General features: G+C 51.9%; 4 protein-coding genes and 1 long non-coding RNA gene across 10 annotated transcripts; 2 read left to right on the top strand and 3 right to left on the bottom strand.

The window, feature by feature from the left end:
* Positions 1-84: 84 nt before the first annotated feature.
* Positions 85-14,087, bottom strand: FAF2 (Fas associated factor family member 2). 3 transcript variants are annotated; one of them, XM_079320146.1, is made up of 11 exons: positions 13,953-14,087; positions 8,248-8,316; positions 7,700-7,834; positions 7,156-7,232; positions 5,871-6,009; positions 4,498-4,583; positions 4,326-4,417; positions 2,802-2,979; positions 1,744-1,915; positions 1,425-1,568; positions 85-922 (listed from the first exon to the last, which is right to left on the bottom strand). In XM_079320146.1, the coding sequence occupies exons 1-11, from the start codon at positions 14,013-14,015 to the stop codon at positions 740-742; spliced, it is 1,338 nt and encodes a 445-aa protein (XP_079176272.1). In that variant the 5' UTR covers positions 14,016-14,087; the 3' UTR covers positions 85-739. The 3 variants fall into 3 exon arrangements, with proteins under 3 accessions (XP_079176272.1, XP_079176274.1, XP_079176273.1); XM_079320148.1 differs by lacking the exon at positions 13,953-14,087 and adding an exon at positions 13,635-13,776; XM_079320147.1 differs by lacking the exon at positions 13,953-14,087 and adding an exon at positions 11,046-12,460.
* Positions 8,329-13,873, bottom strand: LOC306809047. Its single transcript, XR_013776149.1, has 3 exons — positions 13,747-13,873; positions 13,491-13,587; positions 8,329-10,814 (listed from the first exon to the last, which is right to left on the bottom strand). It is a non-coding gene; the product is annotated as an uncharacterized lncRNA (long non-coding RNA).
* A 660-nt stretch (positions 14,088-14,747) lies between the features above and the next one.
* On the top strand, positions 14,748-21,123 carry CLTB (clathrin light chain B; the record flags this gene model as incomplete). 4 transcript variants are annotated; one of them, XM_079320150.1, is made up of 6 exons in its annotated part: positions 14,748-15,079; positions 16,608-16,651; positions 17,755-17,872; positions 18,130-18,241; positions 18,615-18,668; positions 19,152-21,123. In XM_079320150.1, the coding sequence occupies 6 exons, from the start codon at positions 14,896-14,898 to the stop codon at positions 19,321-19,323; spliced, it is 684 nt and encodes a 227-aa protein (XP_079176276.1). In that variant the 3' UTR covers positions 19,324-21,123. The 4 variants fall into 4 exon arrangements, with proteins under 4 accessions (XP_079176276.1, XP_079176275.1, XP_079176277.1 ...); XM_079320149.1 differs by having other exon boundaries at positions 16,605-16,651; XM_079320151.1 differs by lacking the exon at positions 18,615-18,668 and having other exon boundaries at positions 16,605-16,651.
* Positions 21,124-21,795: 672 nt separating this feature from the next.
* Positions 21,796-22,490, bottom strand: HIGD2A (HIG1 hypoxia inducible domain family member 2A). The gene is made up of 2 exons (XM_079320119.1): positions 22,322-22,490; positions 21,796-22,116 (listed from the first exon to the last, which is right to left on the bottom strand). Exons 1-2 carry the CDS (start codon positions 22,434-22,436, stop codon positions 21,950-21,952), a joined length of 282 nt encoding a protein of 93 aa, XP_079176245.1. The 5' UTR covers positions 22,437-22,490; the 3' UTR covers positions 21,796-21,949.
* Positions 22,491-22,567: 77 nt separating this feature from the next.
* On the top strand, positions 22,568-24,814 carry NOP16 (NOP16 nucleolar protein). Its single transcript, XM_079320118.1, has 5 exons — positions 22,568-22,725; positions 22,844-22,955; positions 23,546-23,615; positions 24,113-24,219; positions 24,464-24,814. The coding sequence occupies exons 1-5, from the start codon at positions 22,619-22,621 to the stop codon at positions 24,605-24,607; spliced, it is 540 nt and encodes a 179-aa protein (XP_079176244.1). The 5' UTR covers positions 22,568-22,618; the 3' UTR covers positions 24,608-24,814.
* The last annotated feature ends 102 nt before the right edge of the window (positions 24,815-24,916 follow it).

Genomic DNA, 24,916 nt, shown 5'->3' with positions numbered 1-24,916 from the left:
TGCACCCACACCTCTGGGAGTCACAAGTCCCACAGCAACTGACCCCCCTCCCTGGGGCATGGGCACAAAGCATCAGCACAGACATGCTAGAGGCAGAGTTTATTACACTACGCAGGCTAAGAACCCTGGGCAAGACCCCACATGGGTAAGAATCGAACCAGCTCTTTATCAAAAAGTTAATACTATAGTCAACCCCAATCTCCTTTGGTCATTACAAAGCAAGAGATATATTAAAAGAACAGTATTTATACACAGAGGGAAGCTGAAGAAAGTCTGTCCAGCCCTTTCCCCCCACCCCACTCCCAGCACATTCCGGTGCTCGGTCTTGTGTCTCTCAGGAGCAGCAGAGTATCAAATCTTCACGAGATGTTGGGTTGCTGGGGTTTTATTATTACTGTCATCAATAAAAGCAATAATTACCAAGAGCTGCCATTCCTGTTCCTCCCCAGGGAGGGCGGAGGGGCAACAGCAGCTCCCCCTGTGTCCCCCCGCTGCAGGGCATGGCCGTGCGCACGCGTCCTCTCGCCAGCGCACACCCGCAGCACAGCTGGCACAGGCCATGTGGTCTCTGATCCCTCGTTTGTACGCAGTCTTTTAAAAAAAATATTGTATTATAATAATAATATGAATTTCTCTTTCCGTTTTGTGTCTTCTGGAAAAAAAAAAAACCAAAAAACAAAAAACAAACCCAAAAAAAACGAAACAACAAAACAAACAAAAACAAAACAAAAAAGAAGTGTCAATCGTCCGTGAGGTCCTGCACAAAGAGGACTTCCGTGTGGCTGAGTCCGGCCTCCTGCAGCGTGGGGGGGTTGGGCCACTCCTCTGTAGGGAGGCAGGGCAGGACACGGCGAGGGAAGTTGGCCTCAATCTGGAACTTCTCAGGGCTTTCTTTCAAGGAGAACAGGAAGTCGTGGATCACCTAGGAGAGAAGCACAGGAATAACTGCCAGCTGGGGGAGCAGTGACACAGCCAGAGTGAATGCCTGGCATCTCGTGGGGGAAGGTTCCCAAATTTGCACCATCACTGCTCTGTAGACCTGAGACAGCCATTTCCTTGGCACAGAGCACTGGGGAGACCAGACACTGCTTCTGGCTCTTGCTACACCTTTATTTAATAAAGAGCAGTGGAATTATATAATGTTAAGCATTGGAAGAGACTTTAAGATCCCACTCTGCCCCATCACTGGCAGAGACACCTTCCAGCTTTTCAGGAGGGAAAAAAGCTTCTTCCATTCTCTCCTCTTCCAAACTGGTAGAACCCGAGCCCACAGCACTCTCCTCCCAAAGAGCAGCTCTGCCTGCCAAGGCTCTCAGCAGAGGTCACCATTTGGCAAAGTCCAAGGGAAATAAAGCTTTGCTGAGCCACATGCAAGTCTCTTCACCCCTGGCTCTGAAGGCCCCTCAGCTCTGCCCCAAGCTCACCGTCAGTGACTGTGTGAAGTGGAATCGCCGCTCCACTCTGGAATCGTTAGGCAGCTTGAAAATGATCTTGACGCTCTCGGGGTCGTCGGGATGTGGCTCTGGAGGGAGACATTCCGACTTCCGCTCCTTCTCCTCCTGCAGGGTCTGCAAGGCAAGGAGGGAGCAGGAGCAATGGCTGTGCACTGCACTGACCTTTGTGCCTGTCCCCTGCAGCACAGCTGCTCCAGGAGCCTCAAAGGATGCTCAAGCCCCAAGCAAGACTGCAGGCCAGGCATCCCACAGGACACTGCAGCCTCTCCTGCAATGCCTCTGCTCTCACCTGCCGTCGCCTCTCCTCTGCCAGTTTTTGCTGCTGCACTTCCTCCTCCTTCTTCTTCTTCCTCTCCCTTTCCTCCTTCTTCTTGCGCTCCTTTTCCTGGTCCGCACGCAGGGATGCCAGATATGCCTCATCCTGCTGCTGCCTCAGGACTTGGGTTTGGTTCCTCTCTTCCCTGCAAACACGAGTGGAAGTGGTCAAGGCTAACAGGCCCTAAAGTGAGGGGGTGGCAGGCTGAAGGCAGACCCAAGGGTGCAGGGACAGCCTCCAACTCCTAGGAGCACACAGTAGGTAATGCCTTGGGGTACCACAAGCTCCCAAAAGGCCAAACCAGGTCCCCACAGTCCCTTACAACCAAATTGCTATGCAAGGGTGGGTGGAACTGAATTTAAAAAGCTTCTGAACCCCTGCAGCTTGACAGACAGCACAAGAACAGTGCCCAGGATTCCTGCCTCATATTTGAGACTCTTCCTAGTTTTATCTCCAGGTGAAATTCCTTGCACATTTCATAAACTGGAATGTGTTACTGGGTCCCCACACAGAGCATGGGGCAGAGGAGGGACAGCCAGGAAATCAAATGGTGGGATCTTGTTTTGAGAGTAACCTGCACATCCCTAAGAGTCACCAGGGACTTGTGAAGCGCCACCAGAAAAGCAGCCAGAGCTCAGCCCAGGCAGCAGCACGCACTCACCAGCTGGCTGAGGACACCAGCTCTCCTGCCTGCAATGCCTTTGCTCCCATTTGGATCCTACTGCCTGTTGTCCAAGCTGCCCCTGCAAAGCTCCAGCATGCCAAAGGTGTTCTCCAATCGCAGAGAACAGAGTACTCACATCCACCTTTCAGTGGTGGGATTGTGTGTGGAACACATCTGGCTCCCTGGCTATAAGGTGGCCTGAATTTCTGGACTGATGATGCCCCTGGTGAGAGGAGAGCCCATGGGCTGTGTTACAGAAGGGAGGTGCTGAGCTATGTGCCTACACACGGTGCCTGGAGGGAGGAAGGGGACAGAGCAGAGCCTGCCTCAACAAGGTTTGTGCTCCTGGAGCTCTGGTTCCACCCACCTTTCCAGGCGCTCGGACACCAGGTATGTCTGGTTGGCATCCATGATGAACATGAGCTGGTTGATGAGGTCGTCAGCCTGGATGAGACCCTCCAGCCGCCCAACCACCGTCATCCTGCGGTCCTTGAGCATGATCACGGCCAGGAACGGGTACGTGTTCTCCCGCAGAGCCTGGGACACTGCAACGGCCACAAATGTCACCACCACAGCCACAAGGGCCACTGCACTCACGTTTCCCAGCACTGAGGGCCTTCCCCAGACATTCTCTTTCCCAAGGCAGAAAAGGCCTCAGGCTCCATGTTGAAAATTAAACCCTGTAAGTTAGCAAAGGTGGGAAAGGGAGCACAAAGACTGATGGGAAAAAACAAGCTTTCAAGTAACCAAAAAAGGCTCTTCTAACACAAGTAGGAAGGAAGTAAATGGCTCTGAATGTCTATTCAAAGTGGGACAAAGCCATGGGTTTAAACTGCAGGAAGAGAAACATGGGACAAGCACATGTAAACACTTGCTCAGGTGATTAGGAACAGTTGGACTCTGAAAGAAACTGTCATGGGGGAGATCTCAGTATGTCCATGTTATACATTTCTGAACAAATTCAGGTTGGTTTTGCTGGAGGCAGCTCTGTCTGTAGCAGGGGATGGAACAGATGATGTGCTTAAGTTACAGTTCATATATAGCTGTTGATCCCCTCCTTAAAACACACACAGCACATCATGAAACTTGGGGCCATTGTTACCAATGAAGGCCCTCAAACAAAATCAGTGCAGCTCAGGGATTAAATAAAAGGCTAGATCCCTTCCAGCTCTGCTTTCCAGGCTGTGACTCCAAAGCACTGCAGCAATGAAACAGGAATAAGTCAAAGACTGACTCCTCAGAGAGCTGTTCTCTCAAATTGTTTATAACTGGGAGAGAACTATGGAGCCAAGAGTGACCCAAACTTAGCATTTTTCTGACCATGAAACAGAAATGGTGGAAACAACACAGGAGCCATAAACAGAACTTTGGGAAAAGGCTCCACTTGATGCAAAACCTTACCAAACTGCTGTCTAGCCAGGTATATCAAGAGTGGGCTTTTGAGGAGACTCAGAGATTGGGTGTGGATTAAGATGGTTGTCTCAGAAAGGGAAAGAATGCACCTAACAAGTCCTTTTTGGCCTCAGGCATCACAGTAATCAGTGTTAAGGACCAATCTAGTTGGATACTTGTTTCTCCATTCAGTTTATCCCCAGCAAAACCCCACCAACTCCCACTGACAAGGCACTGAAAGCTTAAATGCCCACAGCAAAAAGCACAGAACAACTGCTCAGAATCACACAGAACAGTGGAGGTGAAGATCAGAATGTATTTCCCTGGCATCCAAACCTTTTGAGACATCCCAGGAAACCAACACATTTATTTCCCCATGCAATCCTGAAATCTCTTGTCTACTTGCACGAAATACAATAGTGTTTCACATGTGTAAATTTGTCAAAGAGCATCTGGCTTGTTCCAGAGACAGGAGAGGACAGGCAAATCCCAGACTCACCTCTGTATCCCTCTGGTTTATTGGTTGAGCAAGCCCAGAAGAGCATTCTAGTGTTGATGAGGGTGATGACCTCAGGTGCACACAGTGTATTGCTGAGGGATGAGAAGAGACCACGTGAGGGAAGCTGCATGTCAAATGCAAAGGCAGCTATTTGGGAAATTCTCCTACCTACCGGCAGAACTCATCTGTGTCCTGGTGGTCATCGCCATGAAGATAAACCAGCAGGAAGCGCAGCTCCCGCTTGGCATCGTTCAGGGCCTTGGCATAAGAGCAGAAGAGGTGAAGTTACAGAGTGTCTGGGCAAGGGGAATGCAGCACCCACGAGGCTTGTGTGACCCAGGTCATTATTCTGCCACTAGAGTGGTTTTAGTGAAGCAGCACTGGAGGATGAACTTGTCAGATCTTCTAAATAAGCCTTTACTTAAGAGTGGTGCTCTCTCTTATCTCTCACATCTTCTCAGGATGTGGCTTTGGGGAACACTGAACTCAGAGTGAAACTGGGTAGGTAATGACATGCATTGACACCTCAGCTGCCTCACCAGACTCAGCTGGCAGTGAAGAACCTCCTTCACCCCTTGGACATACAGTGGCCAAGGCTGAGCTTTCCCTTGAGCCTGTACATGACACAATCTTCAGATCACACCAAAGGAAAATTCTATTAAAACAGGTAATAAATAATGCTGCAGTCCCCGCAAGAACCAGACAACAAATAAAAAAATTCCTTTCTTTCCACATCTATAGTGTCTGGATTCCACCCACCCAAGAGCATTTTTAACAAGACCACAGGATAAGTGCACAATATGCTCCCTGTTTTACTGGCACTGAGTTTTAGTAGCCTAATCATTCCATGATTACTTGAGTTTGGATTCCAGGAATGAGAGAGGAGCTTCAAAGAGCTGCAGAGGCAGTGAGCTCCATCACTGTGCAGTGTGGAACAGACAGGCATTTGACTTCTTCCCCAGGCACTTGGGAAGCAGTGCTGACCCAATTGTTTGATGGGATGCTCTGCAGGAGACCCTTCCCTGCAGGCTGAGAAGAGGCAGCATTTGTGGGGACATCCCTCTTCTACAGAGGGCCCCCTTAGATTTGATATATGGAACACTTCACCTCCCATAATTTCTCAGGGACTCCCTCTCAATTTTGAGGCCCTGCACTGTTGTGAAGCTGCATTGTGATACAAGCCCAGGCAGTTAATCCCAATTTGGGGAACAGAAGGACAGACTCTGGCACAGCACACTAGTTTATAAAAACAAAGGCAGGATTATAAAGAAAAGCTGTCGGCTACAGAGTCACACAGACGGTCGAGGAACAGCCAGAGCAGCTTTGCTTTCCAACTTTGCAGGCCTGGCAAACCATCAAGCCTGGCAGACACTGGTTTCCCAATACACTTGTTCACTAGCTCTCCATTACCCTGTTAAGAGAGTTTGGGGATAAATGCTGGGCTTGTAGATGAAAAGCAATTTTGCCATGTAGGCCCTGATACCATGTGGCAAAATCCCCACTCCCCAGCTCCTCAGGTTCGAGGCACCAACATGTGACACTGACCTGGCTGTAAGTTCCCTGGTAGAAGACAGGGTGTATCCTCCCATATTTTTCCTCAAACATATGAATAAATGAAATAATGTCTCCCACTGGGTCAGTGACCCGACTACGAGGATCAGGGCGTATAAAACGCAGAGCAAACCTAGGAAAGAAGCAAAGGACATTGGAAATTCAGCTCACTGACTTCTTGAGGAACAGGTTTTCTTTTCCACAGCCAGTCAAGGGATTCATAAAGAGGAAAAAAGTCACAGCTGAGACCCTTGAACATTTATAATCTGAATCTAAACTGACACCTGCTCCAAAATGATACCACAGCTACAGACCCAGCCCCCCCTGAAGATTCATCTCATGCCAGGGATCAGTAAGGATCTGAATTCTGTGTGATTAAACAGTTTCAGCTTCCTCTGAAGCATCAGGCATAAGTCATACCAACAGTAGGAGGTTTGAGGAATTTAGTCAAAAATGGGCTGTTAAAAGCCACACAGTTTTGTCCAGATAACTTTGAAAACTGCATTTCTGCAATCTGGAACTAACAATTCCAATGTACAAAGAGTTGCAGAAAGTGAACTTTACACTAGGAGTCCCATGCAACTGTCATTCCTCTGAAGCTGAAAAAGCCTCACTGCAAGGCAGGCATCAGTGTGGTTTAGTTCTACTGATGCACAGAAGATACACTGAACTTTGGAAATATCTTTAATATAAAAAAGTAATACAACAGGGAAAACTGCCAAACCAGTACAGGTGTCAGGACTGCTGGCTATTTACCACCCTTACCATTCCCTTTTCCCTCTATCAATGCTGTAAAGGAGACAAGGAGAATTAGTGTTTTGGGGCAGTACAGGGAAAAGAGAGAATAGACACCCAAGGGAATAAAGCAGAGGTGTTTACAGTTTGGTTCTGCCAAATAACATCCAGGACTTAGGGCAGGTTAACCTGCAGTCCAGCCCAATGGGACATGATTCTGATGTTTGTCCAAGAACACCAAACAGCTGGACACTGTTTTGCAACCCTTTTGTGTGGCACTCAGACTGTAAATCTGTGTGGAGTCAGAGCTCCAATTAAATACTTCATTTACAGAGCTGCAAGGTGCTCTTTTTCTCTGCAATAAGATTTATTTTTTATTAAACAGCACAGGAACTTTACAAGGCCACAGATAATGCCAGTTCAGCAAACAAATGGAAAATCTGTCATGAGGCTTAAAGATCTAAGTGACAGAGATCCAGCCAAATCTGAGCTAGTGTGTTCCCTGATGCAGTCAATAAATGAGTCAGCACAAACAAGGACTTACCTAAATATATCAAGTAATGTGTAATAGGTAAATCGGAATGGAAGCATTATGAAGTAGTAACCCCATCCTAACAGGCCCTGCAATTACAAATAAGGAATTAATTTTCTTAATACAAAGAGATTAACAGCACTAAGTCTTATAGGCACTCGTGCAAATTTGTTTGTAAAACATTAATGAAAGTAATTGATATGTATTCAATTAATACACATTTAAGGAGGGCTCTAAAAAAACCAAACATTATCACTGCCACACGGAACAGACTGTCCTTTGTTCCAATTTAACTGATCAAAAAGCTTTACTACACCACAGCAAGATAGTCAAAAAACAGACAAAAAATGTCCTCATACTGTGAATCACACCATGGAGAAAACTTTCACAGCAGTAACAGAAACTGAAGGAATAGCTCTACATTGTTTTCCTAAGATAAAATATTTAGAAAGGAGATAACAGCATGCAAAGAAAACAATTTCATTCCCTGCTTGCAAGTTGTGTTCATAGAGAGTCAGCCAAGAATCAGGACAAAATCCACTGTAAGATAACTTGCCCTTGGCTGTGGCCTTGAGACAACGTAGCTGTAGATCCTGTGGTCAGCTGTATTGACCTGCAAGGGCCGCAGTGGAGGAGGATTAAAGACACTTGGGACACCCTCTTGCTCGTTCAGGCGGTCCTGCACAGCTGCCTTTGACATAAGAAAGAGCAAAAGGAGGTTTCAGGCATTTTATGCTGTTTATACTTTGGACAGTGGGTATTACTTGTCCCCAGCCCTCGGGTACTGGATAAGCACAATTCCTGACAAACAGCAACCACCAGTGCTCTTTTCCATGTGGAAAGCCTTCTCCATGGCAGCCAGCACACAGGCTCCACAGGAGGCCACCCTGTGTGCCAGTCAAGGGATTGTTCACAGCTATAAAGACTCTGCTGCACTTGGCTGGAACCCACTTTCCAGACATGTGGGGATACAGCTCTGAGCAGCTACTTGGGTAAACCCAGGGGTGGGCAGGTTCATCATACTGGTAGGGCCCCCCCTCCCACAGAGGGCTGCATTTAATTCAGGTACTTGGAAACTGCTACAAATCTCATTTTCAGCGGTACCTCTATGTTCCAGTTGTGCTGCTCCAGTGTGTGGCGACATTGGTCCATGGACTCTATGCCAGTCAAGTCCTAAAGAAGGAGAATAAAAGCAGATGAGTGCCAGGAAATGTTGCATTTTGACTGCTCTGAACAACACATGAGGATATGATGGGAGTTACCACAACACATTATCACAACGCTCATTTTTTATGTGCCCTGCTCTGAGTTTAAGAGTAGAGTGACCTGAGCCAACCAAAATCCATAAACACACAGGAGGCCTCAAACAGGCCTTTGCACTCTTCCAGCACCAGCCAACTCTCAGTGTGCCCAAGGTCTGTCACTAAACAGCACTCAGCACAGCAAAGAGTTTAACACAATACTGCCCACAGGCTTCACTCTGAAAAGATGTGCTGGGCCAACGCCCTCAAACATCACCTCAAACTCAAAACACAAAGCATTTCTGAAAGGTCAAGATGACTGTTACTCCACTCACTGCCAGTATAAACAGAAACTAAAACCAAAATGAGCCAGGCATTACTGAAGGTGATACTCCCAGCACCACAGAGGAAGTAAAAAAGTATAGTAAACAGTGTAGAAAAAAAAGCAGGAATGGTCCAACACAGGGCCCAAAACAGAAAGCAGTCCAAACACACTGGCAAACCTCAAAGCCACTGGGTGTATTTTAACCCTGTGCCAATCAGAATTTTTACATAGGAGATCAAACAATTTTGTCTCTTATTACAGGAAGCCACATCAGCATCTCCTGAATAGAGACAAACGATTGCTGAAGGGACATCCCTGTCACTGTGCCACACAAACATCTCTCCTCACTGCATTTGCTTGAAGGCCTCAGCAGATGTTTTCCTTGCTGCCTTGAAAAGCCCCTGATGCACTCCTGACAGGCTGAGCATTTAAGAATGCACTGAATTGTTTTTTTCCAGGAGAAGGATGGTGCATCTATTCCCCTCCCTGCCCCCATTCATACATTCCACATGCCATTTCCACCCGAGCAACAAACACTGTGGACAAATGCCCTATTCAGGCTCTGGGCTCAGTTCAAACTTTGCAGCATTTCTTGGCCTCTTTCTCACCAAGTCTCCAGATTGCCACCTTCTCTCCAATCTACTGGGCAAAAATCATTTTGTTTCATTCTGCTGCACAGAACCAATCAGACTGTTTAAAGTACTGTGACTGCAGAAGCTCAGAGAAAAAGCACTTCATGTCACTATTCAGTGGTGTATAAATATTTATTAAAAAGTAAGTCTGCAGCAAGCCTTGCAAGGGAACACTGCAGGATTGGATTTCATAGAAAAAATAAAGCTCTGTGAACTCAGCTGCTGCTGCTAGAATACCTTGGATTATCCTTCAGTTTCACCATTTAATGTCTTAGTTTAGTATCTTCCTTTAAAGATGTACTTCATAGAATAAAATTCAGGGTTTGTGTTCTGACTTTATTTTTTTTTTTCAATTTATTTTGCATTCTGACTTTATTTTTTTAACCTAAACTCCTACAGCAGGCACTTAATTGTCTTTTAGAAGGACACCATTAAAGGCATCTGCAATCTACTCAATTAATTGATTTTACAGTGGAGTCACTATGTGTTTATTCCAGAGCCTTGAAAGTCTTCTGATCACCATTCCTCAACATCCTGGAAATTCTGCTGGTGTTTACAAAGTTTACAGGATTCAGAAATTCATTTACACCTTTGTCTCTAAATGCCTGGATTATCTGTGAGCACTAAAAACATCACTGAGCATTCCTCCTTTTTAAATCATGCAAAATTCTTCTGCAGTTTTAGGTCAGAAAGCAGCAGAGCTATCAACAAGCATTTAATGAGCACTGAATCACTGCAGCATCTGCAAGACCTTCTGAGTTCCTCAGAGACACCAGAACCAGCCAACTTCACCCTTCCTGCCCAGCACCACAGTGACAGACAGCTCTAGTCAATTCTGAGTCTTCTATTCAAGCTCTCCAGGAAGGTGAATTTCCTTCTATTTTTTTTTTCCCTTAGCATCTTAATTCAGCTGCCCTCTACTGAAACCAGAAGTGACAAAGGCACTCCAAGCAGCACAGTGCTGAGTGCTCCTGCCACTTGTCTGATCAATGAGGCTTCACAATTAAACACTGCAGGAAAAAACCACCTGGCAAAGGCAGCTTTTAAAACTCCACACCTTGCTGGCTGTTACTCTGATGTGCTCCACTGGATACACCACAGCTCCACGATGCTCTGGGAGACACAGCAGGGTTCAGAATGACCCCCACCTGATGTAAGGAATGGCAGGACCACAGTTCAACTGCCACTCCAGACAACTCTGGCTGGTAACCACTGATACTGGTCATTATCACCCCTGTGACATTCCTACAGCCTCTGCTTCACCAAGTCATGGAAACAGATCAGAAACTTAAAATGCCACATCATTTCCACTGCCTCGCTCACAGCATCTCTGGGGAACTTTGTTCAGCTACAAACTTACATACATGGCAAACAAGCACATTCTTAGTATCATCAGGGCTAAGAGAATAACCAGCATCTTCAAACCTTGCTGCTCGCTGTGGTCTCTTATTAGCTGCCTTTAAGAGCATGTATCTTACAGACATAGTAAGTAATTAAAATTAGTCCTATTAAACCAGCACTCTCAAACCTTCCAATAAATCCAAGCTCAACACAGTGGCTAATATTTCAACACCAAAATATTAAATTCCACAAATGCCAGGACATTTCAAGAGTGCTTTCTCAAGCATCACACAAAGCAAGAGTGTTACTGTAAAGCATAATGCATAATAAGTTTTGCTGGAGGTAATTATTTGTATCTCTCACCTTTGAGACTGCTCAGAATCTTCCCAATAGTGAAGCAGTGGAAAGTACAATTTCATGCTTCAAAAGCAGAAGGAATATCCCTGAGTGGACAAAGGTTGTAAACTGGACTTACGAAACTGTTGGCTCTGCAGACAGGCTCTGATGTTGAAACACAGCACAAGGGATGCAAATCCACAGGACTAACTGCTCTTACTTCCCAACCCACTGCCAAATTCCTGAGAATTACTTTCCAAGGGTAAAGAACATCTGAGTTCTAACTGGAAAAAAGCCTTAACCAAGAGTTTCTCATTGCATATTACAGCAAATGCCTTTCTGAGGGTTTTGATCAATACACTGAGTGGGAAAGCTGCCTGGGTTTCATGTTTCCTCCTTCCCCTAAATCAGAGCCATATCCAGCCTTGAGCATTCTGTTTTCCCCAGCTGAAGTCAGAGATGATATCATGAGTGCCAACTCTTTTGCAAATAACACTCCATTACTTTACATTAGCATATTACAATATCAGACATCAGCCCAAGTGTAATGGGCACAGATCAATAACCAGATCCTACAAAAGCTGCTCTGCTGTTTCTTCCATCTCCCAAATGAATCATATCTCCACAGCTTTCCTAAACAGCTCACATCAAACTCTCTCTCCAAATGTCAGGACAGAGAGGTCTTGACAGATGAAAAATTTAGATGCTTTTATTCCCTTACATTATTAGCCAGCTCTCTGGCAGTAAATGGGAGGCTGGAAACATGCAGGAGGCTTTGTTGCTTTCATTTCAAATTTATCCCAGTTCTCTCTTACTGTTTTTTTTCCTTTAGTAACCTGCCCCAGCATGGTGCAGAGAGCTGCCCTGTTCCAGCCCTGCCCACAAGAAGGAAGCTGCTGTTTTCAGCATTCTGCCAGCAAAGCTGTTTGTACAGGCACTACAGAACCCACCACACAAACATCAGTGGAATTAATGCAGAGCAGGCACTAACACAGAACTATGCCCAACAGCTCAGGCCAGGACAGGACAGCACATCCACCTCTGCCTGGAAAGGTGCATTCTCCAGCAGAAGTAGGATAAACAGTTTAGGGCAACAGCATTTTCACCCCAAACAACTGTTTGCTCAATGCTTCCCTCTGGCTCTCTGTTTAACTGAGGGTCTTCCATTATTCCTTATCTCATCTTTGTCACCCTGCCTTCTTTCCTAGTCTGCTCTCCTGCTCTGTTCACACCACAGTGGGATATAACCTTCTGTGGAAGTGCAATGTTCTGTTACCATGGAATGCTGTACAGCCTACTTATGTTGGCATACCAAAAAATGTGAAGTTATCCTTGAAAACACTGAAGTGTTCCCCCCAAAGTCAGCAAGGACCCCTGAAGGCTTTCCAAGCTGACTTGTAGCAATGTACCAATTATTTTAATGAGACTCAGCTAATCACTCCAAACACCTCATTTCTTCCTACTGGAGTCCCAACAAAAAAAAAAATCTCTTCCAGGTGGACTGACTTCCTTTTGAGGAAGCAGCAGGACTCACACCTGAGCCCTTCTCAGCCAGGTGTGGTGTACCAGAGGAGAAGGTAAATCATGAACCCTCCCTTCTGCTTCTCTGGCAGCCCTTTGTCCATTACAACACCACTGGGGAAACAGGATTATTTTATTTCACAGCTGCCCACAGGGGTTTGAAAACAGCAGCAGGGGCAGTGGTGAGAGCAGCTGGTCCTACCTGTCCAGACTAAGCAGATGAACAAGAACCAGGGTCTCTCACAGCATTCTCCAATGGAACTTTTTGCACATTTATAGGCACAAAACTGTTGTCTACTCACCAGGCAGCAGAGGGACAGCAATGGTTAACACTGCTCTGTTTCTTTTGTATTTGGGCAGTCTGTATTTCATCTGACTGCCCAAGAGGGCAGAGGGGACATCTGTAAAGCAAGTTTCCTCATAGGTCCAGTCATGGGTAAACACCTCAGCACATTAACTAAGGGGGCTGTGAATCAGGCAAAGGCTTGGGAAGTCAATGTGTGGAATGATGAACACCTGCACTGTCTCACCTGGGGAAGGCAGGGCCAGATGCCTCTGGAGTCCCTTTAAATCTACACTTACAGCACACCAAACTTCCAATGCACAGTCTTAAAACAAAATAACTTAAAGCAACAAAAGCAGACAAAATAATCTTAAAAGTAATCATGGTATTTATAAAAGAACTTCAATCCAAGGAATGCCACCGGATGTTCTACAGCTCAGAAACAAACCCAAGACACCTGATGGTAATTTGCATTGCTCAGCACATTTAATTACTCATCACTGAGCAACCCCAAGTATTTCAGCTACCTAACACTATTTTCTCCCCAATAAACCACATCTTCAGATTGTGTTTATGATCATTCATCTGCCACACTGCCCCAGGCCTCGCAAACCAAAGGTTAAACGATCCTGCCTGTGTTGTGTAGCAGACACAGATTAAATCATGACATTCTCCAGCGGCGTTATCCAATCGCGAGGGGCAGGAACAATGTTCCACAGAAACCCACTGGATAACTCTCCCTCGGTGCCAGGAAAGGCTCTGCAGCTACGACAAGGAAAATTTTCACACTAATTAAAATGGCCGGGACTTACCAAGGAGTTTTTCCTGCACAGAGTTTACTCAGCAGCCACCTCTCGCCTCCCCAATTAGCGATGACAAAACCTCACCCCGATGAAGTATTAGGGGTACGGAAGTCTCACTCACCCCAGGCAGGACAGGGACCACAGGTGTCTCTCCTCTCACCGTCCCCTCAGGCCCAGCCCGACACCCCACTGCAGGTGGGCCTACCCGGCTCTGGGAGCCCCATACCCCCCAGCGCCGGCGGGGCGGGCCCAGCTCAGCCCGTTCCGTGTCTATGCACCGCCTCCCTCGCTCCCGCCGGCCGGCACGGGCCCCCCGGGACGCGGCACCTGGAACTGCAGCAGCTTCTCGGTCTGTTCCGCCGTCAGCTCCCGTTCCTCAGGCGCCGCCATTTTGCCGCCGCCTCTGACCCGCCGCTCCGTCACTCTCCGGAAGTGACGTTGTCCGCCCACGCTTCCACCCCAGCCCCGCGCGGCGCGTCCAATGGCTGTTTATCGGCCGCCGCCGGAACTGCCGGGCCGCATTCCGGACAAAACCGAAGTGCTCTAAGGCCTGTCCGGAGATGCCCGAATCCCATCGGCGGCGGTGGCCGCTCTCGGGTGTTCCCGGCGGACGCACGTAAAATTCCGAAGTGTGCCGAGCACCGCTCGGGTGCTCCCGGCGGACGCACGAGGAGTTCCGAAGTGTGCCAAGGGCTGCTCGGGTGTTCCCGGAACAGGCCGGGGATCAGGGGGCAGCCTGTTGCTGTGGGAACGGCCCCTTAGCCCCCCAAGGAGAGGGGGGGGATATGAGCCGAAGACCCTCGGGAGCTGGATGTGTTCCCGTCACCGCGGGGGCTGCTGGACACCCAGTGGGTCCTGCCCGGGCACCTCCGGTCCCGTCGGGTGGGTCCTGCCCGCTACCTCCGGTGCCGCCGGGTGGGTCCGGCCCGGCCCGTCCCGCCGGGCCCAAGATGGCGGCGGCCGCTAAGATGGAGGAGGCTGTGAGGGGCCCCCGCTCCCACCCGCAGCTCCGAGCGCCCGAGCGAGGGGTCGGCGCGGCGGGACCGCGGCCAGTCGAGGCCCGGGGGAAGCAGGCGGGCAGCGCCGGCTCCCCGTGCCCGCTGCGGCTGGTGGGGAGGCGGGACGCACTCGCGGGCCCGCCCCGGCGCTGATGTCAAGGCGGCCGCCCCGCCCGCCGCCGCAGTGACAGCGACGGCTCCGCCCGGGCGCACTCGGGCCCAGCCCAGCCGAGCCGCGCAGCCGGACCGGGAGCGGCGCGGGTGGGCCGGTCATGGCCGACGACTTCGGTTTCTTTTCCTCATCTGAGGGCGCTGGCGCCGAGGAGGACCCGGCCGCCGCCTTTCTGGCCCAGCAGGAGAGCGAGATCGCGGGCATCGAGAACGATGAGGGCTTCGGGCCGACCGACGGCGAGGCGGCCGCCGCCCCGGGCGGGCAGGCGGCCCCGCCGGAGCAGGGTGAGCACGGCCGCGGGGCCGCCCGGCTGCGCTGCTGCTGGGTACGCGCGGGCTCCCGGCCTCGTGGGGTAACGGGGGCTGTGCCCCCTTCTGCCCCGAAGGCACGGAAGACTCCTCCGGGCCGCGTCCACGCGGGGCTGGGGTCCCCTGGGGATGCACAGCATCCCCGGTGGGTGATGGGGTTTGTGGTGCACCGCATGGGCCGGTGGCAGAGTGACCCTGTGGGTCAAGCTGTCATCCTAGCAAGGTTTATCTGGGCCTGTGCTTGTGTCCAAAGGGTTTCTCGAACCTCGGGGACGTGGAATGAATCCTGAGATGGGATATGCCAGCCATGGGGCGATTTCTCCCCCTTGTGCTCAAGCTAGGTTTTCCGGATTGGATGGCCTCCCGACTCCATGTTTCAGTGCTCCCAGCTATGGCAGTGTAAAAGGCATCCAGGCGGCACTGAGGAGCAATGACAGCCTTGTCACTGTCCCCATAGACAGGAGAGCCCTTTGGGATGCAAAATGGAAGACATTGCCATTGGGAACGTTGTGGTCCCAAGCCCTGCAGGTAGAATGTGCTAATTCTGATCTCTTGCATCCAGTCTGCAGGGGCTCTGGCATCTGCTCTCTGGACATAGGGACACTGTTGCCACAGGGCTCTGACTCCTTCCCCTAACCAGCCCCACAGTCTCCTCTTGCTGGCTGTGGAGCAGTGGTTTCAGAGCTCTGCACAAAGGGTCATGGAAGCAGATCTGGGCCTGAGGAGGTGTTGACAACCACAGTGATAAATGCAGTCAGACAGGCTGGAGCTGGGTGTAGTCGTGGGGGTGAACACTTTAGGGACAGTGCTGGCCTGAGCTGCACTGTGTCTATGGCTGCAGCTGGCTGGTAAGGAGAAGCCCGGTGGTGACTGGGGAAAGGGCCTGGAGTGTGGCTCCTTCAAAGCCTCTTCTCTCCTGGCAGCACAAAGCCCCCTGCCTGGGCTGCCTTTGTGACCCAGGTGTGCAGCTCTCTGGGGCTATTGGGGCAGATGGGTGCCTCATTACCAACCCTGACCTTGCAGCTCATCCCAGGTGGGCTCCCAAAGACCTTGTTCTGTCCTGGTGAAGCACAAGGAGTTTCCATGGCTGTATCCCTGGAGAGTTGCCTTGGCACTTAGCTGGCAGCTCTTGGATCAGCTGTGTCCATCGGCAGCCTCTCCAGGATGGGGTTGGTCAGGTTGTGTTACTACAGTCAGAGCAGCAGCCTCAGTCAGTCTTGTGCTGGAATAGTTTCTCTAATCTTCAGATAAGATTAAACACCAGTGAAAGCACCATAAAGATGTAAATGCCTGCGGAAGTTTATGTGGGAGAGTGAGAGGTGCTCAGTGAATCCCACCAAGGACAGGACACTGTGGAGGTGTTGTGCATGTGTGTCGTGGGCTGAAAAAGGCACAGACAAACTCCCAGGAACTGATCTGATGTAGTTTCATGAACACCAGCCCCTCTGGGATCACCTGCAGCTGCCATAGTTGTGTTTTTTCTTTCTTCCTTTTTCTCAAGCAGGTTTCCAGAATGGAGGAGCCACTGTCAATGGAGATGTCTTTCAGGTGAGAGCTCAGCCCAGGGCTGCTAAGGGAGATTGGGTGGGTGTGGGGCCAGCATTCTACTCCTCTTCCCCAGCATTGACTGGAGTTTGCTGTCTAGCTGCAGAACAGCTACCGTGCTCCTGGAAAGGTCTGGGTCTCCTGTGGGAGTCCTGGCTGCTCCATTCTCTTTGAAGAGAAGATGTGTCCCACCTGCCATGACCTGCCCCACATCTGTTTGCAGGTGGCTTGTGCCATGAAGGAGTGCCTGAGCCCTAAGAGCAGGTGACAAATCATCCATTCCCCACAGAAGCCCCCTCTCTCCAGCCTGGGTAGCTTCTGGAGGCCTCTGGGGCAGAAAGGAGCATCTCTTGACAAAGGCCAGAGCCAGGATAGGGCTGCTATGGAAACCACTTGCCCTGTGGCCAAGGATGTTCCAGGGGGACCCACGTGGGTCTCAGATCCCTTTGGGAGCCTGAAGCCCATCTCTGCTGTCAGCAGTGCCAGCGTCTGACAAGCTCTTCACCCCACCTGATGCCCAGCAGTGGGGCATATGCACTGCCCATGTCTGGTTTACAGAATGATAATCCCATCAGGAACAGGATAGACTTAATTAGATTGAGTATCTTGGAAGAAAGCTGTAATCCCATTGCTGAGCTTTGTGTCATACTGGGCATCTGGCCAGTGGAAGGTGTTAGGGGAAGTGCTGGGGCTGGCGGGGCCCTCGGCTCAGAGACAAAGGAAGCAGCTCAGTCCTGGAGCTGCCTGGACCCCAGTGAGGGCCAGGGAATCCCTGGGGAGCAGGTCCAAGGCCATTGTCTGCCCTGTGCAGTGGGGCTGCCCAGAGGATACAAGAGCTGTGGTTGCAGTGAGCAGCAAGTCAAGGAGGGAAATGCTGGGAAGGCTTTAGGTGACAGGGCCTGAGGCTGGGACAGCAGCTTGAGCAGCAAGTGGGAACAGCATGTGGGAACACTGTCCCACATGTCCCAAGCTGTGACCCTTCCTACCTCCTATCTTGGCTTGTCAGTGCTGGGAGTGTGGAGTCTTGAGTGCTGCCAGCCCTTGGAGGTGGCTGGCTGGGCTCTTGGAAACACTGATGCTGATGGTGAGCTGCTCATGTGCTGCAGGAGTCCAACGGTCCCACGGATGCCTACGCAGCCATAGCCAAGGCTGACCGGCTGACCCAGGAACCCGAGAGCATCCGCAAGTGGAGGGAGGAGCAGAAGCAGCGTCTGGAGGAGCTGGGTGAGACCCAAGGCCGTGTGTAGCCGCCTTAGCTTGTGACATGGCAGTCAGGGCCCTTGGTGACCCTGCTGCATCTCAGAGAGATGTCTTGTGCTGTTGCCAAAGATCTGCTGTCCTTGGGGCAGTAGTGCCTTTCGAGCAGTATTGATGGGGACTGGGGACAGGTCTGAGGGACTGCAGCTGTCCTGCCTGGGGCTGCCCAGCACACCCAGAACATGCCAGTGTGGCTGATGGGCTCTGTCTCACTCGGGCCTTAGATGCGGCATCGAAGGTGACTGAGCAGGAATGGCGTGAGAAGGCCAAGAAGGACCTGGAGGAGTGGAACCTGCGTCAGAATGAGCAGATGGAGAAGAACCGAGCAAACAACAGGTATGTCAGGGTCAGCACGGCCAAAAGGACTCTGTGCCTTCCTGGGATTTTGGGGGCCTCTTTGCCCACAGTGGGGCCTAGCCCTGCAGGGACAGAGCCTTGCCAAGCAAGGGAAGAGACCCCAGGTCCTGGAGTGGCTCTGGTGACTGTGCAGAGCTGCTCTGGCTGGAACCACACTGGGATCACCCTGGGATCTTGGTGCCTCCTGCGCCTGCGTGGGGCTCTCAAGGGGGAAGGGTTGGGCTCTAGGTTCTGATGTGCTGCAGCGTGTGAGTCACTCTTTGAGAGGACTAACCCCCTCTGTTCTCTCTTTCTAACCCTCTGCGTGCCTGTCGCTCCACTCCGCTCTCTCTCTCTCTGTGCCCGGGGCTAGGATCGCTGACAAAGCCTTTTACCAGCAGCCGGACGCCGATATCATTGGCTACGTGTATGTGCCTCTTACAGACCATATCCTGCCCTGCAGGCTCAGGGCTCCCTGCCCCAGCACTGCCCAGCCAAGGGAAGGGGATGCTGGGAGGTACTGGGCTCTGGTGAGGTACCAGAGGGAGGACGATGTAGCTGAGCGTTTCCAAATGGTGGAGTTTTAGGAGATGAGTGGAGCTCCTGGAAATGCCTCTGTGGGAACTGGTTGAAGATGCAAAGCTGTGGGCACTTGTGCCTTTTTGGGGATGGCTCTGGGAAGTAAAGTCTTGGGAGCAGGCAGATATTCCTGCCCCCCTGGATGAATGATGTTTTGGGTGAGTTCAGCCAAAGGCAGACTTGAGCATTGTCTGTCTCTGGATCCCAGAGGACACTGAGCTCATCAGCTAGAGTAAAGGGAGAGGAAACAGGGGCACAAGGGTTTCTAAGACAGAAGGAAGAGTCTCCTTGGAAAGGGGTCTGCTAGTGACAACCCTCAATGTCTTTGCAGGGCCTCGGAGGAAGCATTCCTGAAGGAGTCCAAGGAGGAGACCCCAGGCTCTGAGTGGGAGAAGGTGGCCCAGCTGTGTGATTTCAACCCCAAGAGCAGCAAGCAGAGCAAGGATGTGTCGCGGATGCGCTCGGTGCTCATCTCCCTCAAACAGACGCCCCTGTCCCGTTAGCTGTGCCTGGCACAGCCGGGAGCACAGCGGGCACGGCTGGGCTCACTGCACCAGGCGGCTGCAGGGGCTGGCCCAGGCAGGGTCCCACTGCCTGCTCCCTGATCTGCGCCTCGGCTGTGCTCGAGTCACCGGTTGTATAACTCTCCCCATGGTTTTCCTTTGCTTAAAAGGTGCATTGGTCTCTTTTTACACTTATTTATAAATCACTGTGGCATTTCCCCGGGAAGCGGCACTGGGTGGCAGAGCTGAGTTAGTGGGGAAGCCCCAGCCCAGGCTCTTCAGGAGGTTATTTATGTCTGAGGGCCTGGCTGAATGAGCAGGGAATATCCCATCCTGTGTTCCCCACTTCAGCCCTGTGCTGGGAGTAAACCTGTCTGCAGCTGTCCTGGCAGTCCCATGTCCAGGCCTCAGTCCTAGCCCTGAGGCAAGGATCCAAGTGGGATCCTGGGCTGCTGTCTGTCTTTCCCATGGGATTTAGACGGTTGAGAGGGTCAAGAAACAGCCCTGGCTTTGCTCCACACTGCTGGGGCCAGCAGGGAACATGGCTGCAGCATGGCACAGCAGACTGGCAGGGACTGAGGAATGTGAGTACAGGTGCCCAGATTGGGCCTGGACTGCCCGTGGCTGCCCCAAACTGATCAGAACTCTGCCCAGCCTGGCTATGCCCCACAAAGTTGGTGGGGCTCCAGTGTCCATGTCCCACGTGTCCTGCAGTGCTGGCAGCACAGTGGTGCAGGTCACCAGGAAGGGACTATGGGGGGGAGTGTGCAGATGTTTTCTGTCCTTCCCCCATGAACACCAGCAGCTGGGAATGTGGGATGCCAGGCTTTGGGGGACCCTTGGCTTTGCTTCTTCCCTTGCTACTAGAATGGGAGATGGAGGCTGTGTAGTTGCAGGAAAGGATGTAGGAATGTCCAGCTGCTATGGGGCAGGTCAAGCCCCCCAGCTTCCTAACCAGGGGCCTAGAGCAGGGTTGAGCAGAGTTCTGGTGCTGGGGCTTGTACTGTTCCTGAGAACAACCTGCACATCTGTCTGCAGTTGCTCTGCCCCCCTGGATTTGCCCACCTAAGGCAGTGTAGGGAGATGCCTCAGTCCTGCTCCCTGCTCGAACTTTCTCTCCTCTGCTTGGCAGGGATGGCACCAGTCCTGGGAACGTGCACAACTCCTGGGTAGCAGGAGAGGGACAGCCTTGAGCTGGTGCCCTGGGTCTGGCTTGTTGAGGGCTTGGGAACAGCTTGCAGCAGCTTGGGGGAACATAGACCAGAGCCCACAAAACACTCACTTGAGCACCTGCAGCTGTGGCTCCAGGGCCAGAATATCACCAGTCCTGCTGCTGCAGCTGTGGGGGTGCCTGGGCACCCATGGCTCTGGAGCATGATCTCCCCAGTGGGCTGGGAAGGTAAATGGGTGTGTAGGGAATCACTCTGTTGTGTGTTGGGACTGTGCCCCCTGCCCGTAGGGCTGATCGTTCCTGCCTGGCCCTCCTGAGCTCCAGCATGCATAGGCAGCTCTGCTGTGCTGCAGAACACCTGGGGACTCGGCTGCCTGCCTCAGCCTTTCATTGCAGAGCAGCAGGAAGCAGCCCTGGCTACTTGTGGGGGGCATTGTGGCCCCCCTGTGCTCTGTCCCTCCAGCCCCTGCAGGCAGCTGGGCCCCTGGGTCCCCCAGCTGCCATGTGCTCCATGTCAGGCTGGGGCAGCTCTCGGGGAGCCGTGCCCACAGCTGTTCTACATCCCCTCGGCTTTGGTATCTGTGACTGTCCAAATTATCTGTTACAATAAATCAACATCTCCAATCCTACAGAGCACTGTGTTCTTTCTGCATTAGGGATGCACGCTGTGTTTAGGAGAACCCACAGCCAGAAAGCCTCCTGTGGAAAGGATGGGGCTGGAGGGGAAACATCCTACAGGAAAAAAAATAGGAGTGAGGGGAAGGCTGGAGGGTTTGTGCTCAGATGGGGCCAAAGCAGTGGCAGCAGGACCCAGGGCTTGGCTTTGCCCCTAAGGAGCTGAAATCCAGAAATGTGAGTTCCTTGCTTTTTTTCATGTCTTCATCACAGCTTCAAGACAGCCATGCCCACTCCCTTTTCTCTCTGCACTGTTTAATCTTGTTGCTTCTCAGTGCTCTGCAATCCAGTATCAGTCAGAATCTTGCTGCAATTCACTTTATTACTCACCAGTTTCAATTGAACAGGTCACACAACCTCCCAGACTGCCTCCCCTGCTGCCTAGGGACTCTGTCCTGCCAGGACCAAGCCATAAGCAGCAGTTCCTTCCTCATGGGCAGTTCATTTCTCAAATGTTGGTCACGCAGACCATGACCAAGACACATTTTTATCAACCTGTGACAGCATCAAGCAGGGACAATAAGTCTGACAGGGGCGATGAGTCTTAGTGACATGCAGCCTCAGTGCTGCAGGAGAGTGAGCTCTCGGGGAAACAAAACAAAACAAAAAAAAAGCCACAGCCTAAATTACATGTTAATCACAAGAGTGTATTCACCCCATTTCCAGTGCTCCAGAACTGGCTTCACCCAGGCATCGCAACAGTCTCTCAGAAAACTCCATCCGCAGCCAGCGCTGCTGGTAGACGCTTGCCCGTGGCCGCAGCTTCGCTCCTGTCCGATGTCACTGCCGGGATTTGACAGCCGTGGCCACCATGCCCCCCAGCAGGGCGGCGAAGGTGAAGCCCTGGGCTATGACACGCGCCCGCATCATCAGCTGGGAGCGCCGAGTGTTGCCTTTCTTGAAGCAGATTATTCCGTAGGCCAGGATACCGACGGTGCACAGGCAGCCTGCGGGGAAGGACGGGGGCTGTGAGGCTCGGCTTCCCCCGGGCCTGAGCGCTGCGGGCCGGGTCCACCGCACTCCCAAACCCGAGCCGCGCCTCCCGGGGAGCAGCCGGCCCGGAGCTGAGGGACCGGCCCTCAGCAGCGACCGTCGCCCCGGCCCGCGCCCCTCAGTCAGCCTCCGTCCCGCCACTCCCCGCCCCGCCCTCACCGAGGGGCACCAGGGGGTTCTCGCGGGTCTTGCGCAGGAACTTCTCCGTGAATCCTTCCTCATGGAACGTGGGCAGCGGGTAGGGCTCCAGCGGCGGGGGCGGCTCGGCCGCCATGGCCAAGGTGACAACAACGGCCCTTTCCGGCTGCCGTAGCAACCGCCTCCGTGGCAGTGTATGCCGGGAGTTGCAGTCCTACGCGCACACTTATCGCGCGGCGCAAAGGCGTCGGAACTACACTTCCCGTGGTGCCCCGCGATCCGCGCAGCAGCCCCGTGGGCAGCCCGCGTGTGTCCGCCATGCCGAAGGCCAAGGGGAAGAGCCGGCGGCACAAATATTCCTACAACCTCAACCGCAAGCGGCTCTACCGCAGCGCCCGCCGCCGCGCCGCGCCCCGCATCGCCTGGTGAGCGCCGGGGAACGCGGGGGGCGCGGCGTGGGCTGGGGCAGGGCGGGCGGGACGCTGCACGTGTGGGGACACAGGGAGGGGGGACACAGCCCTGATGTCCCTTGTCCCTGCGCAGCTCCCACATCCGCCATGCCTGGGACCCGCACAAATCGGTGGCGCAGAACCTGGCCGAGATGGGCCTGGCCGAGGATCCCAACAAGGCTGTCCCCATCCCGAAGAAGCTGCTGGTAAGGAAGGGTTTGGCCGGGACCGCTCCTTTGTGGGGGAGGAACCCACGCAGCACGGGGCCGGTGGCCCTGGATAAGTCTCTGGCTGTGGACACATTTCTTATCTTGATCTACGCACTTATCTCGCCAAGATCCTGGCGTGGGAACGAGCTACAGCTCTCCGGAGACATAATGGACTTTAGAACAATTATAAAAAACGTCAGTCCATCTCCTGGGACTTGCCAGAGACAGGTGGGGCTGGGAACGCTGCAGCCAAGTTGCTGCTGATAACAAAGAAAAGCTCTTTGTGTATAACAGTGGCAGCCTGGCCCATCTGCATGGGAGGGCAGCGTTTTCAGGTGAAAGGTGGCCCCAAGAAACTCAAGGGAAAAGCAAGAATGACGTTGTTTGCCATTTATCTCCATTCTCACAGCATTTCTCAGCTGACAGCCTCACCCACAAGCCAGTTTAATGGCACAAGTAAGGCTCTGCTTAAGCCAGCTGGGATTTCCTGCCCCTTGCAGGAGCAGTTTGGAGTTTTGGGAATGTGTGGGGACACAGCACTCTTCCAAATGGACTTTCCTTCATTTCTTTTCTCTGCTATAATTCAGGGGATGGAAGTGGAAAGCGATGGACAGCAGCCAGGAAAGAAACTAGTGCGGAAGCCATACGTGGTGACTGGTCAGTGTTACATTTGGGGTTTCCCTGTGCGTTATTTTGTTATCCTGTGCTGTGCCAGGGGTAGGGAAGGCTGCTATTTCTTATCCAGCCTTGTGGAGGAGCATGTGTTTTCCAGAGTGTTTGTCCCTGCAGCCTCAAGAGGGCTCTTGTCACTGTGAGATGTGCTGCTGTGTGGTTCCAGAGTGACAAGAAGCCATGGAGGCAGTACCTCATGTGTTTCAGTGGTGGGCTGGGCAGCTCTGAGCAGTCACACTCTGCACCCTGGGCTGAAAGGGTCTTTTCCTCATATGTGAGCTGGGGAAGAGCAGCAGTGCAGGCCTGGATGCCTGCAGCCTGAGCAGAGTGCTGTTGTCTTGGCCATTTTCCTGCACCATCATGCTGGGAAACATCCCTGCATGCACCAGCAGCCAAGCTGTGTGGCCTTGGGGGAGGTTGGGGCCCTCTGAGGTGTTGTTGCTGCCTTGCCCTGGCTCATGGTGCCTCTGCCCTCTGCCTAGAGATGGAATTGGAGGCCAGCCTCCCTGAGAAGAAGTCGAACACGCTCTCACGAGACCTCATTGACTATGTGAGATACATGATCCAGCACCACGGGGAGAACTACAAGGTACATTCCAGAGCAAGGAGCACCCAGAGTGATTCACTGCTGGATCTTCCCATCAGCAGGATGAGAACCACTCATCCTCTCTGTCCTGGATCCTGTTTTGCAGTCAGCTGATTCTTAAGGGAAAAACCACTTTGAACTGTGGCCAGCTCCCTGTCTGAGCCAGGCAGGGATCACAGTGGTGTGGGTAGGCTGGTTTGGTGTTTGCTCTTGGGGCTGCTCCTCTGAATTACATTCTTTGTTGCAGGAAATGGCTCGGGATGAGAAGAACTACTACCAGGATACTCCCAAACAGATTAAGAGGAAGATCAATGTGTACAAGAATTTCTATCCCGAGGAGTACAAGAATTTCATTGCATCACTGAAGCCAGAAAAAATGGAAGTGCAGTGATTCTCTTTTTCCTCAGGTTTACCTGCAAGTGTAGGCTTGACATGCATATTTTCAAAACTGAAAAAGCCTCTGGTGATGGAAGAATGACCCTCACTATGCAGAGATGTCCATGAAAGACTCTTGGCACTGGCACTGTGCTGTTCTGCTCACTTTCTGTGTGGCAGCCACCATTTCTTTAGCTTTGCTAAAATAAAATAAATCTTTTTAGCTGCTTGTGAATGTCTTGTTTGTGGGCTCTTGCTTGGTGCAGTCCTGCTTTGGAGAGCTCCTGGTGCCAGCCTGGGTAAGGTTGGCATTGGGCACGGGGCA

This window comes from Erithacus rubecula (assembly GCF_903797595.1).
Source record: "Erithacus rubecula genome assembly, chromosome: 16".
Classification (NCBI taxonomy): domain Eukaryota; kingdom Metazoa; phylum Chordata; class Aves; order Passeriformes; family Muscicapidae; genus Erithacus; species Erithacus rubecula.
Note: the sequence above shows the minus strand (reverse complement) of the source record. Positions and strands in the feature narration are given on the sequence as shown.

Coding starts and splice junctions, on each gene's coding strand:
- FAF2 (XM_079320146.1), bottom strand. CDS start 14,015: ATGGCGGCGCCTGAGGAACGGGAGCTGACGGCGGAACAGACCGAGAAG. Junction 4,418..4,497: donor GACACAGATGAGTTCTGCCG/GTAGGTAGGAGA, acceptor CTCATCCCTCAG/CAATACACTGTGTGCACCTG. Junction 923..1,424: donor ACTTCACACAGTCACTGACG/GTGAGCTTGGGG, acceptor CTTCTCTCCTAG/GTGATCCACGACTTCCTGTT.
- HIGD2A (XM_079320119.1), bottom strand. CDS start 22,436: ATGGCGGCCGAGCCGCCCCCGCCGCTGGAGCCCTACCCGCTGCCCACG. Junction 22,117..22,321: donor GAACCCCCTGGTGCCCCTCG/GTGAGGGCGGGG, acceptor CCTTCCCCGCAG/GCTGCCTGTGCACCGTCGGT.
- NOP16 (XM_079320118.1), top strand. CDS start 22,619: ATGCCGAAGGCCAAGGGGAAGAGCCGGCGGCACAAATATTCCTACAAC. Junction 22,956..23,545: donor CCATCCCGAAGAAGCTGCTG/GTAAGGAAGGGT, acceptor GCTATAATTCAG/GGGATGGAAGTGGAAAGCGA. Junction 23,616..24,112: donor GAAGCCATACGTGGTGACTG/GTCAGTGTTACA, acceptor CCCTCTGCCTAG/AGATGGAATTGGAGGCCAGC.